The sequence below is a fragment of the Mercenaria mercenaria genome, chromosome 18 (genome assembly GCF_021730395.1).
Source record: "Mercenaria mercenaria strain notata chromosome 18, MADL_Memer_1, whole genome shotgun sequence".
In the NCBI taxonomy this organism is placed as follows: domain Eukaryota; kingdom Metazoa; phylum Mollusca; class Bivalvia; order Venerida; family Veneridae; genus Mercenaria; species Mercenaria mercenaria.
The window spans coordinates 1659027-1677735 of NC_069378.1; the positions used below are offsets into that span (position 1 = coordinate 1659027).

General features: G+C 37.1%; 1 protein-coding gene across 3 annotated transcripts in view; it reads left to right on the forward strand.

Annotated features, from left to right (window-relative positions):
• Positions 1–18709, forward strand: part of LOC123539304 (low-density lipoprotein receptor-related protein 1-like) — a 286494-nt gene that overhangs the window by 195840 nt on the left and 71945 nt on the right. For 2 of the 3 annotated variants that reach the window (XM_053530562.1, XM_053530563.1), the window contains 9 exons: positions 366–398; positions 5614–5739; positions 7584–7703; positions 8295–8540; positions 9967–10086; positions 12708–12839; positions 13556–13773; positions 14196–14784; positions 15232–15394. In XM_053530562.1, the coding sequence (XP_053386537.1) occupies positions 366–398; positions 5614–5739; positions 7584–7703; positions 8295–8540; positions 9967–10086; positions 12708–12839; positions 13556–13773; positions 14196–14784; positions 15232–15394 (1747 nt within the window). The remainder of the gene's footprint in view (positions 1–365; positions 399–5613; positions 5740–7583; positions 7704–8294; positions 8541–9966; positions 10087–12707; positions 12840–13555; positions 13774–14195; positions 14785–15231; positions 15395–18709) is intronic. The other variant, XM_053530564.1, reaches the window with a different exon arrangement.

Genomic DNA, 18709 nt, shown 5'->3' on the forward strand with positions numbered 1-18709 from the left:
TAAGGGCTCTTATTTACTGGCTGCATGTGGGATTGAGGTTTCAGTGTTGATTCAATAATTTCTGAGCATAGAGCCTTTATTTTTTGTGACAAAGAAGGGGAGGAGTATATTAATCTCATTATGTGATAACTCTAGTTTTATGTTGCTATTAGAGGAAGTTCTGACTGTGTTTAATGTCAGGCTTCTGAAATTCTAATCCATATTCTGGAGAAGGCTGTAGTCACTTCTTTAGAAGTGTCTATTTTACTGCAACTGTGCTTGGCACATTACGATCTTGAATTATAGACATGTTATGCTATATTTATTTAAAGTCATTGTTTCATGTGTATTATCATCGAGTTGCTAAATTTTCTATACTTTTACAGAGGAATGGAACAGTACAACAAAACAGTTTGTGTGTATGTAGAATTATTGTAATGATAAACAGATGTTGCACCTCTATCCACCTCAATATAGCCAGCTTCTAAGCTCACCTGGGTACAATGTGCCCAATGTGAGCTATTGTGATTGAGTAGTACTTCTAGTTGTCCATGATGCAGTTTGACATCACATATATTCAGGGTCAGACAGTCATCAATTATGGGCTGTCTTGGCCCAGTTCTTCCACACACCTTTCCATAAAACCCAAGCATTCTTTCCTGTTAGCTGAATAGGTTGCACAAGACTTTGATTAGGAAGTCAAAGGTTCAGGTCTAAGGGGAAGTGTATGTTTCCTGACAGTGTGATGATTGACTGATTAGGAAGTCAAAGGTTCAGGTCTAAGTGGAAGTGTGTGTTTCCTGACAGTGTGATCATTGACTGATTAGGAAGTCAAAGGTTCAGGTCTAAGGGGAAGTGTGTGTTTCCTGACAGTGTGATAATTGACTGATTAGGAAGTCAAAGGTTCAGGTCTAAGGGGAAGTGTATGTTTCCTGACAGTGTGATAATTGACTGATTAGGAAGTCAAAGGTTCAGGTCTAAGGGGAAGTGTATGTTTCCTGACAGTGTGATGATTGACTGATTAGGAAGTCAAAGGTTCAGGTCTAAGTGGAAGTGTGTGTTTCCTGACAGTGTGATGATTGACTGATTAGGAAGCCAAAGGTTCAGGTCTAAGGGGAAGTGTGTGTTTCCTGACAGTGTGATGATTGACTGATTAGGAAGTCGAAGGTTCAGTTCTAAGTGGAAGTGTGTGTTTCCTGAAAGTGTGATAATTGACTGATTAGGAAGTCGAAGGTTCAGTTCTAAGTGGAAGTGTATGTTTCCTGAAAGTGTGATAATTGACTGATTAGGAAGTCAAAGGTTCAGGTCTAAGTGGAAGTGTATGTTTCCTGACAGTGTGATGATTGACTGATTAGGAAGTCAAAGGTTCAGGTCTAAGTGGAAGTGTATGTTTCCTGACAGTGTGATGATTGACTGATTAGGAAGTCAAAGGTTCAGGTCTAAGTGGAAGTGTGTGTTTCCTGACAGTGTGATGATTGACTGATTAGGAAGTCAAAGGTTCAGGTCTAAGTGGAAGTGTGTGTTTCCTGACAGTGTGATGATTGACTGATTAGGAAGTCAAAGGTTCAGGTCTAAGTGGAAGTGTGTGTTTCCTGACAGTGTGATGATTGACTGATTAGGAAGTCAAAGGTTCAGGTCTAAGGGGAAGTGTATGTTTCCTGACAGTGTGATAATTGACTGATTAGGAAGTCAAAGGTTCAGGTCTAAGGGGAAGTGTATGTTTCCTGACAGTGTGATAATTGACTGATTAGGAAGTCAAAGGTTCAGGTCTAAGGGGAAGTGTATGTTTCCTGACAGTGTGATAATTGACTGATTAGGAAGTCAAAGGTTCAGGTCTAAGGGGAAGTGTATGTTTCCTGACAGTGTGATGATTGACTGATTAGGAAGTCAAAGGTTCAGGTCTAAGGAAATCAAAGGTTCAGGTCTAAGGGGAAGTGTGTGTTTCCTGACAGTGTGATGATTGACTGATTAGGAAGTCAAAGGTTCAGGTCTAAGGGGAAGTGTGTGTTTCCTGACAGTGTGATGATTGACTGATTAGGAAGTCAAAGGTTCAGGTCTAAGGGGAAGTGTATGTTTCCTGTGATGATTGACTAAAGATGATAACTCTGAGAGACTGCTAAATTTTGGTGTAAAGTCTATGAAATCAAAACAAATGAACTTTGTTAACTTTTCTTGTCATTAAAAGATTTTTTTTTTTTTAAGTTTTAGGGGAATGGTGGTAGGTGGTAGGTCCATTAAGGAGGGGAAAATTACGCAGTAACCACTGAAATAGGCAATATTTTTCATAAATATGTTACACTAAAAAAGAAAATGATTTAAAAGCACATCACTCATGTTTTAATAAGTACAGTTTACATTATATTATCATGTACATCTCGAAAGAGTTTTGTTGGTTGGGATATGTAAACAAATATTCCTTTTTTTTTTTTTAGCTCACCTGTCACATAGTGACAAGGTGACCTTTTGTGATCACCCTTCGTCCGTCGTCAGTCCGTGCGTGCGTGCGTCAACAATTTCGTGTCTGCACGATAGTGGTTTCATTTATGATTTTATTTTAACCAAACTTGCACACAACTTGTATCACCATAAGATCTCGGTTCCTTTCTTGAACTGGCTAGATCCCATTATGGGTTCCAGAGTTATGGCCCCTGAAAGGGCCAAAATTAGCTATTTTGACCTTGTCTGCACAATAGCAGCATCATTTATGATTTGAATTTAATCAAACTTACACAAAACTTGTGTCACCATAAGATCTTGGTTCCTTTCTTGAACCAGCCGGATTCCTTTATGGGTTCCAGAGTCATTGCCCCTGAAAGGGCAAAATTAGCTATTTTGACCTTGTCTGCACAATAGCAGCTTCATTTATGATTTTATTTTAACCAAACTTGCACACAACTTGTATCACCATAACATCTTGATTCCTTTTTTGAACTGGCGAGATTCCTTTATGGGTTCCAGAGTGATGGCCCCTGAAAGGGCCAGAATTAGCTATTTTGACTTTGTCTGCACTATAGCAGCTTCATTTTTTAATTTGAATTTAATCAAACTTGCACAAAACTTGTGTCACCATAAGATCTTAGTTCTTTTGTCGAATCGGCCAGATCCCATAATGGGTTCCAGAGTTATGCCCCCTGAAAGGGCCAGAATTAGTTATTTTGACCTTGTCTGCACAATAGCAGCTTCATTTATGATTTGATTTTAACCAAACTTGCACACAACTTGTATCACCACAAGATCTTGGTTCCTTTCTTGAACTGGCCAGATTCCATCATGGGTTCCAGAGTTATGGCCCCTTAAATGTCCAAAATTGGCTATTTTGGCTTTTGCAGCCATATAGAGACTTCATTTATGGTTTTATTTGATACAAACTTCCAAAATATCTTCAACAACAATAAATCTTGGATTCCATGACAAATCAGATCCAGTCGTAGGTTCCAGAGTTATTTTATATCTGATTACCTCCCCTGATTGTAATCAAAATGGATTTATATCAGTAAGTACTTATAGGACTTATTTGAAATTTCATTATTGTCATTAATTGGACTGAGCCAATCAGGGTAGATAACTATGGACTGATTTTATGTCAAATTACCTCCCTTTATTTCAAATTAAAATGGGTATATCTCCATAACTAATGAAGATACTGATCTGAAATATCATTTATGTCAACAGATTTATTTGGCAGATCCTTCTTTTGTTCACTTACAATAAACATTTTTTAATTACTTCCCTTTTACATTACTATAAATAGCTTACTTTTAGTAACTTTTATTATTGGCCGTAGGGAAAAGCCGAGGCCACTTTTAAGTAGTACAATATGGATGGTACCTCCAATTTTTAGGTGTATTTTGACATATCTGTACCTTGTAAGAATTTTTTTTTTCTTTTTGGTTAAATTTCTTCCCTTTGTTGTTACTGTCCTTTGGACTTAGATATTTTTTCTGAGGACCTTCTTGTCCTCAAGTGCAATGATAACAGGTGAGCGATATAGGGCCATCATGGCCCTCTTGTTGTTGTTGTTTTTTTTGTTTTTTTCAGAATGGGGAAAAAACATACTTTTTGGTGTAAAAATCACTGTTAAATCACTGTTAATGGAGCATTTCTTACCCAGTCTTCTCATTATAAATCCTATTTTAAAGGGACATTTCTTACTCATTCTTGTTAGTGTGAATCGTATTTTAATGGGGCATTTCTTACCCATTTGCGTCAGTGTAAATCCTATTTTAATGAGGCATTTCTTGCCAATCCTTGTCAGTGTAGATCTTATTTTAACAAGAGTATTTCTTACCCACTCTTGTCAGTGTAAATAATATTTTCATGGGGGCATTCCTTACCCACTGTTGTCAGTGTAAATAATATTTTGATGGGGCATTTCTTATCCACTCTTGTCAGTGTAAATAATGTTTTAATGAGGCATTTCTTACTCATTCTTGTCAGTGTAGATCTCAATTTAACAGAGTATTTCTTACCCACTCTTGTCAGTGTAAATAATATTTTAATGGGGCATTTCTTACCCACTCTTGCTAGTGTAAATAATATTTTAATGGGGCATTTCTTACTCACTCTTAAGTGTAAATAATGTTTTAATGAGGCATTTCTTACCCATTCTTGTCGGTGTAGGTCTCATTTTAACAGAGTATTTCTTACCCACTCTTGTCAGTGTAAATAATATTTTAATGGGGCATTTCTTACCAACTCCTGTAAATGTAAATAATGTTTTAATGTGGCATTTCTTACCAACTCTTGTCAGTGTAAATTTTATTTTAACAGAGCATTTCTTACCATTTCTTGTCAGTGTAAATCTTATTTTAACAGAGCATTTCTTACCATTTCTTGTCAGTGTAAATCTTATTTTAACAGAGCATTTCTTACCTTTCTTAGGCGAGTTTAAATGGAGTATTTTTTACCCATCACTTTAAAGCCAGTTTTAATAGAGATGTATTTACCCAGCTTGTCTTCCCAGTCATGCTTAATTTATGCTTACTTCACCAGAGGCTTCACCTTTTTGGCAAAATAACAAGCAAGATTGCTAAAAAGTATTATTTAAATCAAACTACTTTCTATGAAGTCATTTAATTTTGTTGGTGTAAGATTTTCTTGTTTCAGTCAAAATAGTTCTTTCATACGGACTATGCTTGTGGATTTCATACTTTATAGATGAATTACATTTTACATTGGGTTTAGTTTCAATCATGAAATTGTAACACTTTCTTTATATTAAAATTAATGACAGCAATGGCTGAGATACAAAGACCTCACCATATATATTTTTGTGTAATCATGGAACCAAAAGCAATACATCTTAGATTAATTTATGTGTAGGGATAGAAATCTCCAGTTTTAAGAAACCGAAAGGGAAGGAGTTTACTGACTGACCATGATTTTGTAAGGCTGAAGAAGTCGCGTTATCAACTCTGTCCAACTTAACGCGTTTCGTACTTTTTCTATGTGTCTTTAAATAAGGACGTCTCTTAATAACGCTCTACGTGGATATACTACTCTGCAGGAATAAATACTGGAAAAATTTTGTAAACATCCTGGATTTGATTTGTTGAGAAATTAGTGTATTCACTAGAAATGTTAGCGTCTGATATTACTTTGTACAGTTTTTAATGGTAACTTTTTTTGTTGCAGCAAAACAGAATTGCACAGATAGCCAGTTCCAGTGTACATCTGGTCGTTGCATAGAAAAAGAATGGATTTGTGATGGTGAACCGGATTGCAGAGATGGTTTGGATGAGAGCAAGACAGCTAATTGTGGTAAGTTACAGTTGTGAGGAGAGCAAGAAAGGTAGTTGTGGTAAGTTACGGTTTGGATGAGAGCAAGAAAGGTGGTTGTGGTAAGTTGTTAAGGTTTGGATAAGAGCAAGACAGCTGGTTGTGGTAAGTTAAGGTTTGGATGAGAGCAAGACAGCTAGTTGTGGTAAGTTACGGTTTGGATGAGAGCAAGAAAGGTGGTTGTGGTAAGTTGTTAAGGTTTGGATAAGAGCAAGACAGCTGGTTGTGGTAAGTTAAGGTTTGGATGAGAGCAAGAATTCTAGTTGTGGTAAGTTATGTTTTGGATGAGAGCAAGACAGCTAGTTGTGGTAAGTTACGGTTTGGATGAGAGCAAGACAGCTAGTTGTGGTAAGTTATGGTTTGGATGAGAGCCAGAAAGGTGGTTGTGATAAGTTATGGTTTGAATGAGAGCAAGACAACTGGTTGTTGTAATTTATGGTTTGGATGTGAGCATGAAAGGTGAATGTGGTAAGTTATGGTTTCATTGAGAGCAAGAAAGGTGGTTGTTGTAAGTTATGGTTTAAATAAGAGCAAGAGAAGTGGTTGTGGTAAGTTATGGTTTGAATGAGAGCAATACAGCTGGTTGTGGTAAGTTACGGATTGGATTAGAGCAAGAAAGGTGGTTGTGGTAAGTTAAGGTTTGGATGAGAGGAAGACAGCTGGTTGTGGTAAGTTACAGTTTGGATTAGAGCAAGAAAGGTGGTTGTGGTACGTTACGGTTTGGATTAGAGCAAGAATGCTAGTTGTGATAAGTTACGGTTTGTATGAGAGCAAGAATTCTGGTTGTGGTAAGTTATGCTTTGGATTAGAGCAAGAAAGTTGGTTGTGGTAAGTTATGGTTTGGATGAGAGCAAGACAGCTGGCTGTGGTAAGTTATGGTTTCGATGAGAGCAAGGCAGCCTGCTTTGGTAAGCTATGGTTTGAATGAGAGCAAAACAGCCTGCAGTGGTAGGCTGTGGTTTGGATGAGAGCGAGACAGCCTTCTGAGCTAAGCTATGGTTTGTACAATGGTGAGACAGCCTGCTGTGGTAAGCTATGGTTTGTACGAGAGCGAGACAGCCTGCTGAGCTAAGCTATGGTTTGTACGATGTGAGACAGCCTGCTGTGGTAAGCTATGGTTCGGATGAGAGCAAGACAGCCTGCTGTGGCAAGTTATGGTTTGAATGAGAGCCAGACAGCTTGCTGTGGTAAGTTATGGTTTGAAAGAGAGCCAGACAGCTTGCTGTGGTAAGTTATGATTTGAATGAGAGCCAGACAGCTTGCTGAGGTAAGTTATGGTTTGGGTGAAAGCCAGACAGCCTGCTTTGGTAAGCTATGGTTTAGATGAAAACAAGACAGCTGGCTTTGGTAAGTTAGGGTTTGGATGAGAACAAGAAAGCTAGGCAGTGTTGTTAATATTCATGTTGATGCAATTTGAATTTTTCATGTGAGTAAGTCATCTAGCTGGCTTATGGAAGATTAGTGGTTCTATTCAGGTACCTGCCCATAATGAAATTATGCACTGAGGGGCAAATAGGATCTTCCTCCATCAAAAGCTTGAAAGTCACCATTTGACTTAGTTGTGTCAGTGTGTCCTTAAACCCACCAAACAAACAGCAACAGACAGTTTTTCTGTGGCTCTGTTTTCATTGATTTTGTTACACTTTTGGGAAAATCTAAAATAATATTTGTCCAGCAGGACTGCTACGTCAGCATGTTCCACTTGCCAGAAGCTGATTTGTTCTAGAGTTTGCAATTAAGAAATTATTTGTATTGAAACAATAAGTTATTATATGTATAATTATGAAGTAATGAACCAACTAAAAATGTTGTATTTCTATGTTCAGATCCAGTATACTGTGATGACAATGAATTCCAGTGTCAAAATTACCGGTGTATAGAAAAAGAATTTTTCTGTGACAAAGATGATGACTGCGGAGATGGAAGTGATGAACCAGATACATGTGGTTAGTATGATTAGCCCTTCCCCTTCTAAATTTCTATAATGAACTTGTCCATCTTTCATTTTGGATAACACTATTAACTGTTAAAAGGGGTGCAAACCAAAAAAAGGGTCTGACTGAATAGGAAACAATGCAGATCATGATCAGACTGCACAGATGTGCAGGCTGATCATGATCTACACTTCTGGTAAAGGCAGAATCAATCATGAACAGTATGGTAAGGGTTAATGTGTTTAGAGATACTGTTATTATCAGAAGAAAACTATGGGAGATAAAAAATGATTTATGTGTACCGGGCTTATGGTTAAAACGATAAATATGTAATTCAGATTGTTTGAAAGGCATGTTTAATATAAGTTAGATAAACACATGTCAGGCTTGTTCACGCAGGTCAATAAAACTTACTGTTTGACTGAAATCTAAATCTTCAGCTGTAACTTATCTATTAGGATGTTGCATGAAAATTGGGATGACGGTTACTTATTTCTTATCCCCATTTCATTGCTCTCGACCAGTGAGATGAAAAGGTTTAAGCAAGGTGTATTATATTGTGGAATATTTACATTATCTGTTGAACTACACGTTCATTTTCAGAATTCTACAGTACCTGCTCAGACTTTGAATTTGAATGTAAGGACGGTTACTGTATAGATGCTTACAAACACTGTGATGGTACCCCCGACTGTGCTGATGGATCCGATGAGAAGCTCTGTCCAGCAAGCTTATGCGGCAACACTACGATGTTTTTCCAGTGCGCCAACCGTGCCTGTATTCCAATGAAACTTGTTTGTAATGGAGTTAATGATTGTGGTGATGAAAGCGATGAGTCCCCAGAATGTTGTAAGTTATTTGCTCCGGAACGAGTTGCTTTATGTAAATACCAAAAAATCTAATTGCGGTGATGTTATGATGTGATTAGTTATTTGAGGCGTTCTTTGTAGATACCACAGTTTCATTCCTGTTTATCTCCACTAAAAGATTATAAAAACATTCAGTAAAACAACCTGTATATTGTAAGATAAAACATACTTTGCTGTTAATTCTACCCACACCCCCCACCCCCAAAGCAACACCTATTCATAATTGAAACTCAGAGGGTTCACCTCTTTTTCCATGACTACTTGTATATATATATTAACTATTTCAATGCCAAAGGCTAGTTAAACAATATTTTAAAACCATACTTCAAAGAACAGGAGAATTACAAGGCAAACTCCATTTTTATGCCCCCACTTTTTTTTGGGGGGGGGGGGGGGCATATAGATTTGCTCTTGTCCGTCCGTCCTTCTGACAATGTTGTTTCGTGCCTAGCTCCAAAAGTATTTGACGTAGTCACTTTACAGGAATGTTGGTCAGCATGTGTAGTTGTGCACCTGGGGTTTCGCGTTCGGATTCTTCCAGTCCTGTAGGAGTTATGGCCCCTGACTTAGTAAAAAATTGGTCATTTTAATGTTGTGTCGCGCATAGCTCCAAATGTATTTGACCTGGAGTCACCAAAGTTTATAGGAATGTTGGTCAGCATGTACAGTTGTGCATCTGGGGTTTTGCGTCCAGATTCATTCAGTTCTGTAGGAGTTATGGCCCCTGACTTAGTAAAAAATTGGTCATTTTAATGTTGTGTCGCGCATAGCTCCAAATGTATTTGACCTGGAGTCACCAAAGTTTACAGGAATGTTGGTCAGCATGTACAGTTGTGCACCTGGGGTTTCTCGTCCGGATTCATTCAGTATTGTAGGAGTTATGGCCCCTGACCTAGGAAAAAATTGTCATTTTAATGTCATGTAGTGGGGGCATCTGTGTCCCATGGACACATTTCTAGTTATTCAACATTTCGACAATTTATTTTGTCTTCATCAGGAAGTCAACAATAAAATAAACAACAACATGAATCTATGATGTCATAAAAGATGACATTGCATTACAGATATTTTGGCAAAAAAATTTACAATGTACAATAGGTTACATAATGTTGTATATAAAGTACTGAAGTATATTGTGACACAAATTTATAGTGGTTTTACTTAATACATAATATGATTATAAATATTATTTAAAAAAATAATGTTAATAAATAATAATAATAAAAGCAAATACAGGATCACAAAGATACTAAATGACTGGGTAAATTGTGTTATAGCCAAAAAAAAGAAAATACCACTAATATTACCTACCCTAATTTTTTTAGCATGTTTTTAGCATGTTACTGAAAACAACAATTTTTTGTTAGGTCTAAATAGAAAAACTGTTATGTTTTTATGTTTTACAGATATTGACGAGTGTAAAGAAAGACGACCTTGCAGCCAGATCTGTAATAAAAAGATCATAGGTTTTGAGTGTAGCTGTAATCCTGGGTACCAGCTAAGGGCAGATAAACGCACATGTGAAGGTAAGAAAAATGATGCAGTTATGACTGATCCCAAGTACTGGATTAGGGCAGATATATGCAGCTGTGACAGTATGTAAAGTTCAGCAGTTATGACTGTGATTAGGGCAGATATATGCAGCTGTGACAGTATGTAAAGTTCAGCAGTTATGACTTTGATCCCAAGAACTGGATTATGGCAGATAAATGCAGCATTGATGGTATGTAAAGTACAGAACTTATGACTGTAACTTTGGTACTGGTTTAGGGCAGAACCCATGTGTGAAGGTTCGCTAGGAATGCAATTTTGACTGTAATTCTGGGTACCAGCTAAGAGAAGATAAGTGTACATCTGTAGGTATGTAAAATAAAACACTTCTGACTGTAACCCCCAAGTAGATGAAGAATATTTGACATATAACGTCTTCATTATGGTGATAGTTTGTGATCACAGAAAGATCAGTGTCAGGTTCACCTTGGGCCTGAAAATAATGTCTAGTCAGTAACTAGAGAAAACCTAGGTGTGTGGATATGAAATTTCACAAAATGATTGCCTGTTGGTGAATTGTATTGCTTTGTGGATAATTAGGTCAAAAGTAAAGAGCCCGCCCGCTTAGCTCAGTAGGTAAGAGCGTTGGTCTACGGATCGCGGGGTCGTGAGTTCGATCCTCGGGCGGGGCGTATGTTCTTCGTGACTATTTGATAAACGACATTGTGTCTGAAATCATTAGTCCTCCACCTCTGGTTCATGTGGGGAAGTTGGCAGTTACTTGCGGAGAACAGGTTTGTACTGGTACAGAATCCAGGAACACTGGTTAGGTTAACTGCCCGCCGTTACATGACTGAAATACTGTTGAAAAACGGCGTTAAACCCAAAAAACAAAACAAACAAAAGTAAAGAACTTGCTAGAAGTCTCACTTTGTGTTTATTTTTAGATACTGATCAGTGTAAAATGACTTTTACAAGTTCACACATTTAAATATTTTTAGGTAATGATCTGTTCAAGTTCACACTTTTGTTTTATTTTTGCAAAATGATTTCACACTTTAGTTCTATTTTTGCAAAATGATTTCACACTTTAGTTCTATTTTTGCAAAATGACTTCAAGTTTTTGTTCTACTTTTGCAAAATGACTTCCAAGTTCACACTTCTGTTCTACTTTTACAAAATGACTTTTCATTTTTATACGCCCTTTTGAAAAATGGGACGTATTATGGGAACGCCTCTGGTGGGTGGGCGGGCGGCGCCCACAGACTTTGTCGGGAGCATATCTTCTACATGCATGGAGGGATTTTGATGAAACTTGTCACAGTTGTTCATCATCATGAGACTGAGTGTCATGCGCAAAAACCATGTCGCTAGGTGTAAGGTCAAGGTCACACTTAGAGGTCAAATGTCAATTTAAGAATGACTGTCCGGAGCATATCTTCTTCATGCATGGAGGGATTTTGATGAAAGTCAGCACAATTGTTCATCATCATGAGACAGAGTGTCATGCGCAAGAACCAGGTCCCTGGGTCTAAGGTCAAGGTCACACTTAGAGGTTAAAGGATACAAGAATGAAAACTTTGTCCGGAGCATTTCTTCTTCGTGCATGGAGGAATTTTGATATAACTTGGCACAAATGTTCACCACCACGAGGCGGAGTGTCATGTGCGAGAACCAGGTCTCTAGGTCTAAGGTCAAGGTCACACTTAGAGGTCAAAGGATACAAGAATGAAAACCTTGTCTGGAGCATTTCTTCTTCATGCATGGAGGAATTTTGATATAACTTGGCACAAATGTTCACCACCACGAGGTGGAGTGTCATGCGTGAGAACCAGGTCCCTAGGTCTAAGGTCAAGGTCACACTTAGAGGTCAAAGGATACAAGAATGAAAACCTTGTCTGGAGCATTTCTTCTTCATGCATAGAGGGATTTTGATATAACTTGGCACAAATGTTCACCACTACGAGACGGAGTGTCGTGCGCAAAAACCAGGTCTCTCGGTCTAAGGTCAAGGTTACACTTAGAGGCCATGGGTCAGATACAAGAATGACTTTGTCCAAAGCATTTCTTCTTCATGCATGGAGGGATTTTGATGTTACTTGGCACAATTATACACCATCATGAGACGAAGTGTCACGCGCAGTTCCCTTCTTTAGAATTACTTCCCTTTGTTGTTACTATAAATAGCTTATAGTGTAACTTTTTCATTACTAGTCTTAGGGAAAAATCGAGACCACTTGTCTGTAGTACAACATGCATGCTACATCCAATTTTGAGGTGTATTTTGACCAATCTCTACCTGGTAAAGATTTTTGTGTGGACTTGCAATTTTTTTTTTATTTCTACCTTTGCAAAATGACTTCCAAGTTCACACATTTGTTCTTCTTTTGCAAAATGACTTCACACTTTTGTTCTGCTTTTGCAAAGTGACTTCACACTTGTTCTATTTTTGCAAAATGACTTCACACTTTTGTTCTACTTTAGCAAAATGACTTCCAAGTTCACACTTTCGTTCTTCTTTTGCAACATGACGTCACACTTCTGTTCTGCTTTTGCAAAATGACTTCACACTAGTTCTATTTTTGCAAAATGACTTCACACTTTTGTTCTGCTTTAGCAAAATGACTTCCAAGTTCACACTTTTGTTCTATTTTAGATATTGATGAGTGTAAAACAACATATCCATGTTCACACTTCTGTCACAACACAATTGGTTCATTCTACTGTGAATGTGCTGAGCATTACAAACTGGCGGGAGACAAGAGACACTGCAGTCTAACAAGTGAAGGTATGTATTCATTTTCAGAGAATAAATCCTATCAGTAAACATAAATTTCAGCTACTTTACGTCCCAAATTTATTTTACTGAGTTTGAGAAGAACTCTCAGATTTAAGACTATGGCATTCATTTTTGGTTGTGTTTTTTTTGCCTCCAAAGGGAGGCATATTAGTTTTTAACTGTCCGTCCATTCGTTCGTTAGTGACAACGCTAACTTTTTGTATGAAGGCACTTTAGTCGCAAACCTTTGCACCTAGGACCTTCAAACTTCATTTGCTGATAGTACTTATTAAGTACATGACCCCTACTGACTTTGGGGTCACCAGTTCAAAGGTCAGGGTCACAGGGGCCAATGTTAACTTTTTGCATGAAGGCACTTTACTCACGAACCACTTCACATGCTGATAGTACTTTTGCTCTTGTCCCTATTGACTTCTTACAAGAGCACTGTCTAGTTTTTGTTTGGAAAATATTTTGTACATTGTAAAATCATAGAATTTCGTGGGAATGAAATTTCATGGTTTTGGTCAAAACAGCAATTTCTTGGGGATATGAATTTATGGATTTCATCTTTGGACATAAAATGAATGGCAATTTTACTTGTTCGTTAGGATTTAATTTTGTTGATTTTCTGAATTTGTTGATTGTCTCAACCAAAAAATCCACGAAAATTAGTTCCTCACGAATATTAATGATTTCATAGTATTTTCTTCCTACTGTTTCAGAGGGGCAAGCCTACTTACTGGTGTCGAATCGTTATCATATTAAGAAAGTTAATTTTGACCGGACCATGGAGAGCATCGTCGGAAACCTTACACACTCTGTTGCTATCGACTTTGATTATAAAGAACAGAAATTGTACTGGACAGACATACACAGTCAGAGTAGTACTATAAATAGAATCTCCCTAAATGCCACGGAAGACTCTTCTGAAAAGGCAGAGGTAAGATTAGTGAAAATAGTACTTGTATTTTAGAAGGTACACACTATTTAGAAAATACCGAAGAATGATTCAATTTTGTGTGCATATTATGTTGTTTTTGGCCATTTTGTGCTAAGAATTCTGGGATGTCAACTTCTGAAGGCAAAATAAATAAGATTTTTTTATGTCTGTTGGGGTTGTGGGTTGATGCAACATAAGGTAGTCACGGCAGTCAAGGTTCTAATGATAAGCATAAGAAGAAAATTGTACCAAATTGTATGTATGTATGTATGTTTCTTGGCCTTACTTTGGTACACTATGTATCTTTTACCACCACAAGGCGGAGTGTCATGTGACTTTTACAGCGTACTTGTGCCACAGACGGCAAATGAAAATTGTCAAGAGATTTTCAAAATTTGATACAATATCATTTTATGTTTCAGGTTTTACATAGTTCAACTGTATTGAACCCAGATGGCATGGCTGTAGATTGGATCGGCAGGAACTTGTATTGGTGTGATCGTAATACAGATACTGTTGAGGTGTCAAAACTTCATGGCACGTACCGAAAAATCCTGATTAAGGACAAATCATTCTTGAGAGAACCAAGGGCATTACAGCTGTTCCCGAAGTATGGCTATCTTTTCCTGTCTGACTGGGGTGAAAAACCACATATAAGTCGAATTTCTATGGACGGAAAAACAAAGAAGCATATAATCACTGAAGAAATTGCTTGGCCTAATGCTTTGACGATTGATTATGTGACTGAGAAATTATTCTGGGCTGATGCTAACTACGATTACATAGCATTCTCAGACTTAGATGGAGAAAATCGACACGTTGTGATCAGTGAGAATCTTCCACACACATTTGCCCTGACGACATTCATGGATTCAATATATTGGACGGACTGGGAGACAAACGGAGTATTTGTAGCCGAGAAGTTTTCAGGCGAGAAGAGGGATATCATGGTGAAAATGCAACACAGGCCGATGGACCTTGTTGTTTATCATGCCTTGAGACAACCAGAGAGTAAGTATTTTCTAGCAACTAGGGTAGGAAAATCTTCTTACACACCCAATTTGGAAAGTTGCGATGATGCTCGTATCTGTCTATTCATCTGTCTGCCCAATTTAGTAGCCAGAGCGAAACTTAAAGATCATTGTAGGGTAATAAGTGTGGTTAAATTGAAATGGTAAAATCCACTTAAAATTTAACACTTACTTAAAGAAAGCTAGTTTGAAAGAAAGACTTGGTCCAGTGACTGTCATCAGAAATCTAGAACATAGTGTAATTTATTGGTACCATTATATAATTGAATGAATTGAGAAGATTTTTTCATCACAAACATACGTCTTTCAATACTTGTGGAAAATAAAAGTTTAACTAATGGTCTGTCTTAAGTTATTATGATATATATATTTTATATTATATATATTTAAAGGCAGATTTTACTGTTTTTGATATAATACTTTCCAGTGAAAACAAACCCATGTGAGGCACTGGGTTGCAGTCATCTGTGTTTGTTACGACCTGAGAATGGGCCTAACGGAGAGAGACGAGATGCGAGTGCTGTATGTGCCTGCCCTGAGAATCACAATCTAAACGAAGACAAGAGGACTTGCACAGCTGCCTGTGATAAGTAATATATCTTTGATAATTATATCTCCCACCACACAGTGGTGTGGAAGACATACTGATATAGTGTCTGTGTCTGTCTGTCACAAAGCTTGTCACACTCTTTAAGTCAGACATTTCTAGTCCAGTCTTCAATAAACTTAAACAAAATGTGTTTGACCATAAGACCTCGACCAAGTTTGATAACTAGTCAAATAGGCCCAGGCACTTCGGAATAATGGCCCTTGAATTACAAAAAAAAAACGCTCTGGTCTTTACACACAGAAGGCCCTTCTGTACTACTAATCATTAGTAGTATAGGGTCCTTTTGTGTGTCCTTTATGTGTGCTCTAAGTCCAGTCTTCACCAAACTTAAATGAAATGTGTTTGTCCGTAAGTCCTTGGCCAAGTTCGATAACTAGCCAAATCAGTCTAGGCACTTCAGAATTATGGCCATTGAAATACTGAAAATCGGCCTTTTTAGCTTGACTATTCTACTCACCCTGACGTCGGCGTTGGCGTCACACCTTGGTTAAGTTTTTGCATGCAAGTACATACAGCTATCATTTAAAGGCATGAAACTTGATTTTTATTTTTCTAGGTCAATTACCAACCTCCCTGGTTAAGTCCCATAACTCTGGCATGTATTTTGAGCAAATACATGCAAGTTAATATCTCCCAAACTAATGCAGATATTGAATTGAAACTTCGCATGTGTCTTCGGGGTTATAAAATTAGTTGATAGCAGCAAGTCCCATAACTCTGACCTTCGTTTTGGCCAAATTATGCCCCCTTTTGGACTTAGAAAATTCTGGTTAAAGTTTTGCGTGCAAGTAGATACAGCTAATACTAAAAGGCACATAGATTTGAAACTTATTTTTCCTTTTTCTAAATCAATTACCAACCTTACTGGGTCAAGTCCCATAACTGTGACATGTATTTTGAGCAAATTATGCCCCCTTTTGGACTTAGAAAATTCTGGTTAAAGTTTTGTGTGCAAGTACATACAGCTATTACTAAAAGGCATATAGATTTGAAACTTACTTTTTCTTTTTCTAGATCAACTACCAACCTTACTGGGTCAAGTCTTATAACTCTGACATGTAGTTTTGGCAATTATGCCCCCTATTGGACTTTTCTGGTTAAACTTTTACATGCAAGTTACTGTCTCCAAAACTAATGCAGATATTGAATTGAATCTTTAAATGTGTCTTTGGGGGTATAAAACTAGTTGATAGCAGCAAGTCCCATAACTCTGACCTTCATTTTGGCCTAATTATGCCCCCTTTGGACTTAGAAAGTCCTGGTTAAGTTTTGCATGCAAGTACATACAGCTATTTCTAAAAGGCATATAGATTTGAAACTTATTTTTTCTTTTTCTAGATCAATAACCAACCTCACTGGGTTAAGTCCCATAACTCTGACATGTATTTTGGGCAAATTATGGCCTCTTTTAGACTTAGAAAATCCTGGTTAAAGTTTTGTGTGCAAGTACATACAGCTATTACTTAAAGGTATATAGATTTGAACTTATTTTTTTCTCACTGGGTCAAGTCCCATAACTCTGACATTTTGGTCAAATTATGTCCCCTTTTGAACTTAAAACTCTTTTGATATTTAACCTTTTTGGGTAATATTTTCCTTTTTCTGGGACAGTATTTCGAATAGTCCAGCTAGGCTGTCTTACGGACAGCTCTTGTTACTCTTGTCCATGCTCTTAAGTCGTACATTCCTCATCCGATCTTCACAAAACTTGAACAAAATTTGTTTGTCCATAAGCCGTTCTGTTAAGTTTGATGACTAGCCAGATCGGCCTAGGCACTTCGGAATTATGGCCCTTGAATTACCGAAAATTGTCATTTTTACTCTTGTCCACATTCTGAGTGGAACAGTTCTCATCTGATCTTCACCAAACTTGAACCAAATGTTTTTGACCATAACTCCTCAGCCAAGTTCATTAACTATCCAAATCACCCAAGGCACTTCAGAATTATGACCCTTGAACTACCCAAAATCATCCTTTTTACGCTTCAAAGGTATATTTTTGTAGTGTGTAAACAGTATATAAAGACTGACTTACTATTTAGATAATTAGGCAGTTGTGGGAGACATGCACTTTTCTCAAAAGCAGCTCTAGTTTTATGGTGTTTTTTGGTTGAAAATTATTCACACTTAATAAATGTGTAAATTGTCGCAGTGTAAATTTGAACTGCCAATTAAAAATACTTTTTCAGTAAATGACAAGACTGAGAACTGTGACTATATGGCACTTAGTTGTGAAGCAGCTCTATGTACACAGTTACTTTTCTATATTTAGACAAATTATGTATTTTTGATGAGGATTTTCTATATTTAAAGTATAATAAGAAAATTCAAATGGTTGAACGTTTATTTTATAGATGAAAAGAGCGTTATAAAAATCTGGTAAATAATAATAATTATATCTGTAAATTGAATTCTTCAACCTTCCAGAAGGATTCTATATAGATAAACAGTTCTGGATAGAAGAATATAATAAAAGCGTCTTGTTTTACATTCTATTGGCCTGTCCCTATGTTCACAAAACAAATATTGGTCTCAGCTGAGTTTGAGATTTGAATTAAATTTTTATTGCAAATTTTACTTTAACTGCAAGATCAAATTCCATTTGAAACTTACCATCAAGACTGGATGTCACTCGAAAATAATAATTAATTTAACACATTTTTAAACATGCAATTGGTATGGGTTATTTACTTTGTATTTAGATATATGCACGAGTTCTGCAGTGGTAATATTATGCGACTTTAGGAGCGCAATATTATCCGCGAAAGAAGGAGTGCATATATCCACATACAAAGTTGATAACCTTTTTAGCTCTTCCGATTTTTTGAAAAAAAATGATGAGTTATTGTCATCACTTGAGTGGTTGTCGGCGTCGGCGTTGCCTGGTTAAGTTTTATATTTAGGTCAGCTTTTCTCCTAAACTATCAAAGCTATTGCTTTGAAACTTGGAATACTTGTTCACCATCATAAGCTGACCCTGTGTAGCAAGAAACATAACTCCATCTTGCTTTTTGCAAGATTTATGGCCCTTTGTACTTAGAAAATATCAGATTTCTTGGTTAAGTTTTTGTTTAGGTCAACTTTTCTCCTAAACTATCAAAGCTATTGCTTTGAAACTTGAACACTTGTTCACCACATAGCGACCCAGTACATCAAGAAACATAACTCCATCTTGCTTTTTGCAAGAATATTGCCCCTTTGGGACTTAGAAAATCATTTTTCTTGGGTTAAGTTTTATGTTAGGTCAGCTTTTATCTAAACTATCAAAGCTATTCCTTTAAAACTTGCAATCACT